Source organism: Passer domesticus, chromosome 1, assembly GCF_036417665.1.
Source record: "Passer domesticus isolate bPasDom1 chromosome 1, bPasDom1.hap1, whole genome shotgun sequence".
In the NCBI taxonomy this organism is placed as follows: Eukaryota; Metazoa; Chordata; class Aves; order Passeriformes; family Passeridae; genus Passer; species Passer domesticus.
In genome coordinates, this window is record NC_087474.1 from 152,838,045 (window position 1) to 152,851,602 (window position 13,558).

The window sequence follows — 13,558 nt, forward strand, 5'->3', positions numbered from 1 at the left end:
AGAAGATTAGAGATTATGAATCCAAGGGATATTGAGAAATTGGAAGGGTCATTTTGGGAGAGCAGAAACTTAATTTCTTGGTTTTAACAATACACAATAATGAATAGAAGTATATCTGAATCATTTATAGAACTTCCATGATTACATAAAATTGGAGCCTTGTTGTGTAATTGTTTATGGACAACCACATCACTCCTTGCTGTAATTTAAAACTTATATTGTTTTGTTCTTACTTTAATTTTACTGGTCTTCTGATTTAAATAAAGACAAAAAACTCAGACCTTACAGGATCTTTCTGGCAAGCTGTCACACTTCATGTCACATACCATATATACAACATGTCAATAAATTTTAATTTCCTATTACTTTCATTTGAACAAGCAGAAGATGTGTGGTGATGAAAGAAGCCTCAAGAGATTTAAATTAAGTCATCCACTACTATAAAAAGTAGCAATACCACGACTGAAAGCAACAAAGACCTTGTCCTTGCTGTAAGTACCCTTTAGTTCAAACAGTTTATGGCAAGTGAAGGGAAAATGAAATTAAGTGGAATAAATTTGGAATTCCTGGAATTATTGTCTGGAAGAATTACACAAATAATAATTCCTCTATTTTCCCTGCAAATATTTGTTCATCAACAATATTTCTAGAAATTTTGAGAAGCCACATCACAACTATCATTCTGCACACTATTTTCCACCTTCCCCCCCCACCCCAGCCCCACCATAGGAAATTAAAATAATGGAATTAATTTAGTAAACTTTAATCCTTACTTTTTAAAATTTTGTTAACAGGAAATAAGATTTTTTTACATTAATCTGAACTATAGATACCATTTATCATACAATATTTTTCCTCAAGATAGAAAAATGCTAGCAGTCACTGAATGACTGCCTATGTACTCATTGAGTGAGCGTGAACAAGCTGCTAAAAAAGTGGTCACCTAAAATGTGACCTTGTCAGTCTTTTTAAAACAGATAGGTTTAAAAATTGCTTAAATGAGATGCTACCCCAGAAACAAATGGAAAAAATAGAATGGTGAGGGAAACAGTCTCCATTCCACAAGATGTTCCAGTATTGGAATATTTTTTTAATGTTGCTGTTCCAAATACAAATGAAAAGTTGAAATGTTTATTAAATATTTCCATATGTAGTGGTGTGCATAATAACAAAATTACAAAGTTCCAAGAAAATTAATCAGAAATATTTCAAAACGTTTTGGCTTTACATAATAAAATAATTTCAAAAATTTGAGCTAGTTTATTATAAATTAAGTGTAAGAAGAGATCTTTCATTTGTTGTCCTTTTGTCTGTATTTTTCTCCTGTGGGCTTTTTCCTTGGCCCAAGGACAGCTCTCCTTATGCATTTCCAGTCATATGATGCCTGTGACACACTGCTTTGTTTGGTTATAGGTGAATCTCAGCTGCAGTGAGGTAACACTCCAGGAAGTTTTGCCCTCAGGGAATAACACAGCCCTGAAACCTTGCAAAGCACAGGGCCAAGACAAAATTCACAGTTCAACCTGACTTAATAAAAACAAATATTTCTGATCCAACCACTACTTCCGTCCTCTCTAAAAAAAAAAAAAAAAAAAAAAAAATTAAAAATCTGCCTGCCCAAATGGAAACTATCTGTTTTCATTACCTATTCGATAATACAAGTTCAGCAAAACTGAATTTCTCAAAATATTTTTCTTTGTACTACCTTCATTTTACATGAGAGGATAAAATAATTCTAATGGGAAAACCTCAGAATAATATAGAACAAGGAAACTTTTGTTAGTTGTATAAAGTTTTTTTTACAACAAACTCTAGAAAACTATGGTCAAAGCAAAGCTTACAAAATCATGGTTTCTGAAAAATAAGGCAAGAAGGAAAAGGAAAAAAAACCCAAATACCCCAAAATCCTCAAAAGACATGAAAATATGATCCTGCAGTTAAAAAAAAAAAGAACAGAGCATCCTAGATAATATCCCTCAAAGTCTTTTCAGTCAGCAATGGCTGCAGAGATGTTCTGGCAGTGATACCTGGCATTACTCAACACAGCCATATGTACTGAGTCAGTAAAGTCCAGAGTAGGACATCTTCCTAGAACTCTGCATGACTTTCAGGGGGAAAATGAAATAAATTGAGAAGCCATATACATATTTATACAGCAAGGCAAAATGAAAGGCTAAATTCATCTTAGAATGATACAGCAATGTAACATATGTGATATGGGTGCTGCTCCCTTGGTGCAAAATAATAAGCAGCAAACATCTTTTTATTCAGTACTTATTTTGGATCACAAGAGATGATTACCTAAGATCACCCATACCTGTTCAGATCAAAAGTACACCTAACCCAGTATGCTATTGCACACAGTGGTCAAAGGTTGATTTTTCAAGAATTTAAGGACAGATAAACAGAACAGTGATACTTTGCTGCAGCTGCAAAAATCCATCTATGAACCTGAAGGGATGCTTTAGTATTTTCTCTACCTAGATAGACTTCAGTTCCATGAACTTGCTTAGTTTTGAAAGACTCACAGAAGCAGTCAGATTGGAAGAGACCACAGTGTTTCATCTGGTCCAGCCTCCCTGCTCAGGAAGAGCCATACCAGGGCACATGGCACAGGTTTGCATCCAGATGGTTCTGGAGTATCTTTCACTTGACTAATGCATATTTTAATGTCTACAGCACTCTGAAATGTGAAGCTTAACCCCTCTTGTGTAAAGAAGCATTTTTAAACACCTGCCAGGTGCTGTTTCATTTGATGGCCTCTTCTGTGGAAAAGGATGATGAGCAGCCATTCTTTTCATCCTGTTTCCTAGGGGAAATCTTTCAGATGCCACATCCACTCAATACACACCAGCACAGCAACAGCATAAAACTCACTTAACCTGCACAAATCAGGTGGTATCACACTGGAGCTAGCAAGGCTACAAAAGCCTGGTCTTGTCCAACTGTCCATAGCAGTTAATACAAAACCAGGAATGTTTTTCCTGGGACCATACCTGTCGCTGGTTTTCTGTCTCTAGTCTCAGCCTGGCCTCCACGCATCTCCTGGTCTCCAGGAAGGCTTGGCGCTGTGCTCTGTCTGATAGGTAGCTAATGAAGATTCCTGCAGTGTTCATACACATAAATAACACTGCCTGAGCTGCAATCTGCAAGAAAACAAACAGGATTTGATTAGACAGGAGAAGCAAAAATATCTGTTTAAAAAAATGAAAGAGAGAAGAAGACAGCTTTGTAGGCTGCAAAAATAGCAGTTAGGAAAGTTTGAATAAAAGAATGTCTTGGATCTTAAGTAGAGAAATCAACTTTGTAAGTTGTCTCTGCCTTGAGGATGAGATATGCAGTATTTGGGGGCATTAAACTCTGGTTGAACCACAAATTATGTTTCCAAAAATTGACTCACAGAGCTCTAGCCAGGAATGATTACATATGCAATTAACAATTTGTTTTTGCACTGCCTCTTCTGCAAGAGAAACTTTGTGATTTGCTCCATTGCTTTAGTTTGGGAAGCAAGCCATATTAAGGAAAACAAAGAATATCAGTTAGCTATGAATTAATATCAGTTATAATAGTTATCAGTGATAATAGCTATTTAATTATTAATATCAGAGACAATAGTTATTATTATCAACCAAATAAAATACATTCATTTTCAGCTGATGCCAAAGCACAAATTTACACAATCTGAATTCTGAACCATTCAACAGGGGAAGCTGAAAGGATAAGCAAATTCTTGCACATCCAGTGCCTGTGTACACAGACATTTGCTTTGCTAAAGTCTACGCAAGAGCTGAGCTGCTTTTCCTTGTAGAAGCTGTGTCACAGCTTCTTCCTTTTCCATATGAACTCAAGAGAGCCAAATGGGAGTGGATCCTTGGGCAGTGTAAATTTCAGTGGATTATTTATCTGTCATTGACCTTTCTTTGTGCTCTGCATGTTTGTAAGGCAGGGCACATCAACACCAGTGAAGTGAGGCTTGGTTGGGAAAGTGAGTAAGAAACTGGTAACATTTGGCTACACTAGAGACAGGAAAAAATTCTGCAGCCTCGGTATCTTTATCCAATATCTCATCCTTGTTATTAATTGAGATTTCAAAGGCTTTGATAGCTATGGGTGATACCTACAGGATCATAACACCAGAACAACCACAGCAAGGCAGACCAAATGTTCATCATTCAGGATACTCTGCCTGGTGGTGGAAAACAGAGACTGCTCAGGCAGGAGTGGAAGGATAAAATAGTAGATAATGTGTAAAAAAGTACAGCAAGAATTCAATGATGTTTTGTCAAAACAGTCTTGAACACTCCAGCAATCTGTGATTGCAGAACATTTTGGGACAGACATTGCATTTTTTTACTATCCTCTAATAATCTGTTTTCCAAAAATCCAAGTCTTGTTTGTCCTATTAGAGGACTCCCTGATCTCATTGTGATGCTTTGACTCAGATCTGCAGGTCCCACTCCCCACAGTCATGTGGGCTTGAAAGTGAGATCTGATATCGTACCAAAAGCATCTGGCAAAAACTTCAGCTTTATATATTCCCATATTTCTGAATCTGGAGTATTGTTCTACTATAGTACAGGGAATTAATTTGCAATTTATGTGCTATGATTAAATAATAATGAATATCCTGGCTCCAGATGAAGTTTTGTTTAACCTTTTCCAGAAGTAGATGTCTAGACAAAGCTTGTGAGAAATAGGGCATGATTAGCATGATCCTTGCATTTCCCTGTCTTCCAGGATCCTCTGAGCTGGAGGTGGTATACTCAGTGTACCTGCACAAATTTTCCTGATGTCTTTATCAAGTTAATAGTACATTTTGCTCCTATGTCACTCAATAATAAAGATTTTTTACAATTTAATTAGAGATAAAAATGCTTCCTTTTGTTTCCTTTAATTCACAGTTTTATAATTTCTTTGAGTGCCGCATCATGTTTATAAAGAGTGAGTAGCCATTTCCAATTAATTAGCTCGTCTCTGTTCCTGATTTTACTGTCTTAAAACATAACCCCTTACTTTTACTTTTTAAAAGGCAGGACTTTGAGTCTCTTTAGTCACTCTGTATGTATCACTGTTCTCTCTTTGCACTTTCTGCTTTTTTTCCTGTTATCTACCATACCCTATTTTCCTGGAGACATGCTGCCCTGGTCCAGCCACTTCCCCCTGACACTCTGCCTTTGCTCCAAGATAAATCAGAGAAAGCAGTAATTTTTCTATGAAATAACTCCTTTCTGGTGCAAGATACTAAGAGGTGTATGATGAGCTGACATGAAATTAAGACTCTCAATCAGAACTAGTTAAGAACTGAATTGTTCAGCAGGACAACTGAAATCAGCTGTGGGAGGTTGGAGGAGTCAACTTTTCAAAACTTTTTGACTGACTTTTAATTTTGACCTGGGCTGTATTTTCACACATACTAGGAAGGTTAGAGGGTGAAAAAAAAAAAAAAAGAAAATTCCTCCAGAACATTTGAAAAATGCATTTCAACAGTGAAAGCAGTGACAAGGTGGCCTCCTTTGCTTGCAAATTCATTTGCAATTTCCTCATGAGCCCAGTTCAGTCACCCATCTCTGCTAATACTCAGGACTCGATCCACTCACTTCAGCCCATCTCCTTAGAGCAAATGCACTGGAATTTGACTTTCAATTAGATTTCATGGGTACATAATTTGATTTGGACAAAGGGAATAATGGAAAACATGTTACAGGTAAAACAACAGCTTATGCAGTGGCAGAATCAGCTTTCCTGACACATGGTAGTCTGATTGAAACCATTCCAAAGAGTGAAGCACTATGACTTGCAAGGCATACTAATCTGGGGCTCTTGTTAATAAAAGAAAAAAAAAATCATATAAACATTGAGTCTTTCATTGCTGCTCCTTTTTTTCTAGAGCTTACTGGGGTCAATTTCAGAAGTCTTGGAGGATTTTCTACAACCTATCAAGGCTACAAGCCAGGACAGACTCTGTTTTCAAAGATGTACAGAGTTTCATATCTTTTTGACTAACCTGAAAATAATCATTGCTCACACAGTAGGGAAGCTGAGGCATAATGTGGAAAAAAAATACTTTCACAACATTTATGTCTATTTGTACCTTGCACAGCACTTAAATAATGAACAGTAGTAGCACAGCAAATGATCTTAAAAAGCCATGAGTGATATATTTTGATTTTAAATAGGGATTTGAGGAGGACTGATTCTTGAATATTTAAAAAATGCAATGAAGGTACCCTTCACCACACTGCTTGGGAATATCTCTGCAACAGGATCGTCACTGTCCCTACTGAACCTGCAGTTACACATAATCATATAATAGGATGAACAGAGCTAAATGAAGTTACTTGACAAGATCACTGAGGCAGTAGAATCACAGAATCACAGAGTCATCAAGGTTAGAGGAGACCTTCAAGGTAAGCCATTCCAAGCACCAACCCAGCAGCACCATAATCATCCTTAAATAACATCCAAGGTTCCACATCTAGATGTTTCTTGATTAATTCCAGACTCTACTACCTCCCTGGTCAACTTATTCTGATGCCTGACTACTCACTCAAAGAGACTTTTGTTTCTAATATCTAATCCTGGCACCATCTAATTTAAGACCATTTCCTTTTGTCCTTTCACTTGAGACATGGCAGAAGAGACTGACACCCACCTCACTAAAACCTCCTTTGATGTAGTTGTAGAAATCAGTGAGGTCCCCCTGAGTGTCCTCTTCTGCAGATGAAACAAGCCCTGTTCTCTCAGCCACTCCACCCAGGACACATTTTCCAGACCCTTCACCAGTTTCATTGCCCTCCTTTGGACATGCTCCAGCATCTCAATGCCCCTTAGGAAGTGAGCTGCTCAAGAAGAAGCAGCCATTAAAATTCTTACTCCAAAACTCTGCTCTTCATTTCTCATAGGACGTGATTAAGAACTTAGTCCACATAAAAATCACTTGTCAAATAAATGGTCACTTATGAAGTGTCCTCCATAAAGGCACCTGAGAACTCTTCGCAAAATCATTATGAAAAATAGCAAAAACCAAAAGATATCAAAGGAGAGGATGTAAGCCAGACAAGTAAGCTTAGTTTAAATTTGACGGAACACATTGATTGAATAACATCACTTTTATCTGCTACTCATATAAAAAAGGCTCTGACAAGACAGCTGAAACCAAGGAAACATTTTGAGTTGATTTGGGAAACACCAGGTTTCAAAGAAACAACTAAAAGGCACCAGACATGGCTCATCAGGAAGAAGTGATAATCAAAGCAGGTACAATATAGTAATGCAAGAGAGCAGGAAAAGGAAAATTCATTGAAAAGATGGCAAAGTAACTCCCGTGTCTGTTGTGAAGTGGTAGGTAATCAGCTGCAGACAGTTTTCAAGGCAGAGTTGAATCTAGGTCAGAAAGCAGGAAGTTCAGAAGGGTACAGGTGAGATACTGGGCTAAGCACAACAACAATTCTTAGGCATTTCTGCTATTAAGAGCACCTAATTGAGTTGGCCTTCCTTAGGAATTTACACAGAATCCTGAGAGCTTATTAATAACTGGAAACAAATTAAAGAAGGTTTGGCAAATGTCAGAAGTTTCAAGACTTCAAAAATCGTAACTGAACTGTGCTTTAGTTTTACCATTATTTCTCCTTTTGAAATATGCAGTTGCCCATCAGGGAATTTAGAGCCATAAGACCAGCCATTAACAGATGTTTATGCAGTGTATAGTGATTGACTGAGTTTAGCACTTCCAAAAAACACATAACCTGAGGAAAATGAATATTTATGAACATTCAACAAGCCGAATGGATTGGAAATATGATGATTGATAGATGTCCCTAAAAGATTGTAACTGATGCAGGCAATCTCCATCATGAAGTTGATACCACAACAGCATATATCCACATGGAAAGCACAATGGAGGCAGAGGAGAGAAAGCCGAAATTACTCTGAAATCCAGGAGGACAGTGAACTTGTGTGCTACTACCTCAAGTGCAGAAATACACTCCAGATTGTTTAGCAGTAATAAACCTATTATTAACCTCTTCAGCAGACAATTTTTTTCTGCTGCATAGAAACAGAGCAGTGTTGGGGCTGATGTCACCCAAACACATGTGAGAAGTAAAGAAATGGTTTTCAATGTAATCTCCAGCTAGACATCCTCAGGGCTTTAGAAACAGATTAGAGTATTTCTTGACTGTTTTGGAAAAACGGGGAAAGTAAACTTAGAGAGTGTTTTCAGCATGTGCCACATAAAGAACTGGTTGCTATGGTAATTATTATTGGATAATTAAGTTTGGAGAAGCATTTTGATTCTTCATTAGTTGTTTAACTAAAAATAGAAGTTCACCACAAGGTTGTTTTTTTGTAATTAAAATGTCTCAGAAAATGCTCTCTCCTTTCTCAATCACTGTGTTTCTTTGGTTATTTGAGAGAAAATAAATGCTTTTATAAGAATTTATCACTAGGAATGGACTGAGAGTTGCACAAGAAGACCAAAATGCTCTACTTTCTCTAAAATAGGAACATCTGGCAGCACAGACTCTACAGCTCTCTGACTGCTGAGCTGCAGCATGCCTTTCTCTCCCACTGAGAGTATGATTTTATGAATCAAAGCTCTTGGCAGAGAAACTAGTAAGTACCTGTTTCTCTGTACTGCCTTATGCCCACCTTGATCCCTCAGTACAGCTTCCCCTTTGCCGTGCCAGATCAATTATTTGTGGGACCATACTGTGAACTATATCAGGGAGCTTAGCCAACTTAAAAAACAAACATTTGGTGTTGGCCATATCTAGAGCAATCGTCTGATTAAGTTCACAGCACAGCCTCCACAGGAAGAGGAAGCATGTGAACATTCATAGCTGGCACTGCTGCCAACTCATTAAATGGAAATCATTGCTGCTTTATTGTTAAATCACCTTGTAAAGAGTGTTTTTATTCCTAATGTTCACTCATTCTGACTTCTGCCGGGTCTAACTGCTAAATTCCCCTGGCTGTGTTAAGAGCCACTTTTGTTTGTTTTAGTTTGTGGGTGCTATTTCACTAACTTTTGTTGGAAACCAATCTGACACACATAGGTGCCCAAACTGCTGCCTCAACTTTCTGGAAAACTCAGCTGTCCTTGATTGTCTCTATTTTCCAAAGCATAAGTACAACAGATGTTTAACTCCTACTCACAGCTGGAGTGAGTGCTACTCTTATCTGATCTACGTACATGTACTTTACTGAAAGACAGAAATATACCACACCCCTGGGAAGACAGGGATGGAGAATAGCATAATGTTTATTTATGGTAAAGTTAGACAAGCACAGACTATGATGGCTAAGAACACCTTTAGCCCACCCACCCTTGATTTGCTACATGCAAAAGAAGCCATTTGTACCAGTGTCACCATCTGATTTCGTGTTTAGAACTGAATTTTGTGGTTCAGCTGTGCACAGCTCCCATGGGAACATTGGCTGATTCTTCAAAAATTCCAGTCTTATTTATGCCTCTAGGAGAGCTGAGACCTTTAAAGATGACTGATCTTGCTGCTACCAGAGCTATCATTAGAGGACTTCACAGCGTGCTTAGGAAGAGACTAGCCTTTAAGGTGCAAAAAATGTAGAGACTGCAAGCAGGTTGGCCCTATCAAATCACAAAGGGTACCACAAGAAATTATTATATTACCTTCAATGAAAACAACTTGTTTCAGGCAATGTTTTCGACACCCTGTTGCAGAATATTCTAACATTAATTTTTGTCCGGTTAGTGATTTAGAAAACAAAAACTGTTTTCCCTTTGAACAATGACAAGTTTGCATATAATCAATTGTTCCAGTTCAAGATAGTATTTGAAAATATGTATCTTTAATATTCAGGAGTGTGATTTGTTATTATAAAAAATAGCTGTATCCTTTTTTGTTCTTCCTCCCATTGAATTAATTAGAAATCTAGAAAATTGATTGCCTGATTAAGTTGCTTATAAATAGCTAAAGCCATACAAATTTGGTAAGTCAGCTACCAACTATGGCAAAACTTTTGCAACATGGTGTGGTACAAGACACCTTCCAAGAAAATAATATAAATCATAAAATACCATAATTGTATCCTAAATAATTTCATACACATAAGGACTGACATAACTGAAGGATGCAGAGGCAGTCAAAAAAATACATAACCCTGCTAGTGCCATCAAGCAGCCCCAAAGTTTCAACATATCTCCTCCTAGTCCCCTTGAGTTTGTCTAAAATTTAGAGTTCAGGAATAATCTCAATCATAAAATAAGTCTATTCTGGAACTTTGGATCCTTTTTTGGTACTTTTCTTTTTATAGATGTTAAAGTGACTAGACATGACTGGGACAATGTCAGTGGCAGGGTCATAGCCCATGCCTACAAGGGAATGAACAAAGATGGGAAAATGACTTTCACTTTTTCACTTTTCCATGGCTATAAGGTATTTAGCTGAACTCTCTGACAATTACCTAGGAACTGATCCTGAACTATGCAATGAAATCTGGTGATCACATCTCCAGTTCACTGAGCAGCACAGCACCTTTTTGTCATCATTTTGTATACAGAATGCTGTCACCTCCAGATATCTAAAATATTCCCACGTAGAAAAAACAATCTTCTCTTTTTGACATGAATAACTTTCTCCATTCAGTGTTTTCTGTGTGTTAGTTAGGTACCTTTTTCCTCTGCTTTGAGACAGCTGTATTGCAGGGCAATTACAAGGAGAAATCTAAAGACAAATCTTCCAGACATAATTATTTCATTGCCAAAAAACATCTGCTTGTTTGGTGTCTTTATAAGTTAACATAAGGGGCTCAGACAGGAATCTCTTCTTCAAATATATGTGACCCTGAAACCACAGAACATGTACAGCAGAAATACTTTAAATTACCTGTGCTGTCTAACCAGGAGTAGATCTTGCAAAAACACACAAAAAAAAAACTCCAGCAAAAAACAAGGCACAGCACAACATCCTGTGCAGCAGAGAATGCTGGAAGCAGCCTGTGGCAGTCGGGGAAAATTAGGAAACAAAGAGATAGTATTTCCCAGTTCATTGCTCAGAGGGGAGTGCAAAGCAGCTGTTTCTCTTCCTGCACTTCCATATTTCAGACTCATGAAGCTCCGTCTGACTCTGAAATTTTCCCTATACTTTTCCATTGCCAGGGTGGAGCTGTAGATCCCTTGAAGGCAGAGAGACTCTTCAGATTGACCTGGACATATTAAACACCTGGGCAATCATCAACTGTATGAAGTTTAACAAAAACATGTACTGGATTCTGCACCTGGGACAGGGCTGTGGAAAGGGACCTGGGGGTCCTGGTTGATGGAAAGTTGAACATGAATCAGAGGGCCAAGAGTGTCCTCAGGGGCATCAGGCACAGCATTGTCAGCTGGCAAGGGAGGGGATTATCCCAGTCTGCTCTGCACTGGGGCAGCCTCACCTCAAGACCTGTGTTTTAGGCACCAGAGATCTTAGAAAGATATAAAGCTATTAGAAAATGTTCAAAGGGATGTTATGAAGATGGTGAAGGACGTGGAGAAGAAGACATATGAGGAACAGCTGAAATTACTTGAGGATAGATGTCATCACAGTCTGCAGTTTCCTCATGAGGGGAGGTGGAGTGTCAGGCACTGATCTCATCACTCTCCTGACCAGTGACAACACTCAAGGGAATGGCCTGAAGTTGTGTCAAGGGAGGTTCAGGTTGGATATTAGGAAAAGCTTCTTCACCCAGAAGGTGTTTGGGCTCTGGAACAGGCTCTCCAGAGAAGTGGTCACAGCCTCAAGCCTGACAGAGCTGAATGAGAATTTGGACAATGTTCTCAGGCACATGGTGTTATTGCTGGAGTTGTCCTGTGCAGGGCAAGGAGCTGAACTTCAATTGTCCTTGAAGGTCCCTTCCAGCTCAGGATATTCTGTGATTCTATGCAGCTGTCCTCCCTTACAAGCAGCATATTTACTGTTCAAAACAAATGTCAAAGCAATTGTGTTCAAAAAGGAGCCACATTCCATTTAAAACTGCTTGAGAAATAAATTACTCCAATTGAAATTTACAATATCTCAACAAAGATTTACAAGAAATTAATCTGAAATGGGGAAGTACACCCATGACTACCTGGATATTGACAATTAAAAATAATGCCTCTGGGTTTTTTTTTGAAGCAACCCTTACAAAATATTAAATTTTCCCCTTGCATTACATTAATGGATATCTGAGTTTTAAATAACTGTCTCCCAGTAATGTACCAGCATTTGAGGACCAAGCACTAAACATCAAACCACTGACAAAAAATTTCAGATGACACTTTCTCTGGGAAGGTCTGAGAGCATCACTGTGTTTAGAATAAGCCTGGACAATCTAAAAGTAGGATGTGAAAGTCAGTTCTGGAAATTTTTTTCAAATTATTACTATAGTTTTACCTAAGTCAATGTCAGAACCCAAAGCAGAAGAAATCCTAGTAGATCCCTTGTTATATGATGCAACTAATGAGGAGTAACGGAAGAAAAAGAAAAAAAAACAAACCCACATATCAAACCTGCTTTACAGCATTGGAAAGAGTTCATTACATTTTAAAGAGAAGCAAATTATGTAGTGTGAGTTTCTGCTAAGTATTTTTGGGGTGTTGTTCTGCACAGCTGTTTTTATTGCTCTGGATAATGGCTCTTATCCAAAGTAAGATGTCAAAAGAGGGTGACCAATAATTATGTTTGTAGGGCTGACAGCTGCTCCTCTTTTCTGGCATTCGCCATTGCCTTTTCCAATTAATGAATTGTATTCATGTCCCAAAAATTACCTGCAGGACATACTCCGTAGCTCTTCCCACTGGAACTGGCAATTGTCATAATTTTTGTGCAGGTGACCCTGTCTTGGTGCATTCCACAGAGCTCTAACAAGAGAAGCTTTTCATTATTCTTCCTAGTATGTTAGGCCAGGTTGCATGTATTTTCCTCTGAATTACCAAGCTATGCCCATAGAACAAAGAAAGACGCAAGATTTTGCAAACCATTTTTCCCTTTTGATATTACAATGGAAAAAAAAATAGAGTGACAGCAAAATGTAATGATCTGAAATTACTCTTGAACTCTTTATCAAGAAATAGACAACCTTATGAAATCCACTCTAGTCTGTGTCAGAGTGAGACTAATACCTATTAAAAAGAGAATTGGTTTAACTGAAATAGTACTGAGAATACTGCTAATGAAAAATACATGAGGGATATTACAGTGTTGAGTGTACTTTTCCAAAGCCTGCTTGTATTCTGATGGGAAGTTCTAATAATTAACTGTGTGTGTTAATCAGTGATACCTGCTGGCAAACAAGCTATCCCTTACAGTTGTTCTTTTTTTAAACTATTTACAAAAAAAAAAAAAAAAAAAGGCCAAAACAGTGATGGAAGAAAATGTTCTTTACACTTTATTATTAGCTTTTTTTACAGCAGGCCAATCTCAAGGCTACGTTTTTTTTCCCCACAGTTTGACCTGTAAGTGGCTGCCATTCTGCATGGGTGTCACTGGTGATGGAGTTTGCCCATTGAATTTACAGCTGATTGATTTGCGAGATAGCAAAAATCAACTTAGTCTCC

General features: G+C 37.9%; 1 protein-coding gene across 1 annotated transcript in view; it reads right to left on the bottom strand.

Annotated features, from left to right (window-relative positions):
• Positions 1–13,558, bottom strand: part of ADCY8 (adenylate cyclase 8) — a 117,885-nt gene that overhangs the window by 83,221 nt on the left and 21,106 nt on the right. The window contains exon 2 of the mRNA XM_064397226.1: positions 2,997–3,146. Coding sequence (XP_064253296.1) covers positions 2,997–3,146 — 150 coding nt within the window. The remainder of the gene's footprint in view (positions 1–2,996; positions 3,147–13,558) is intronic.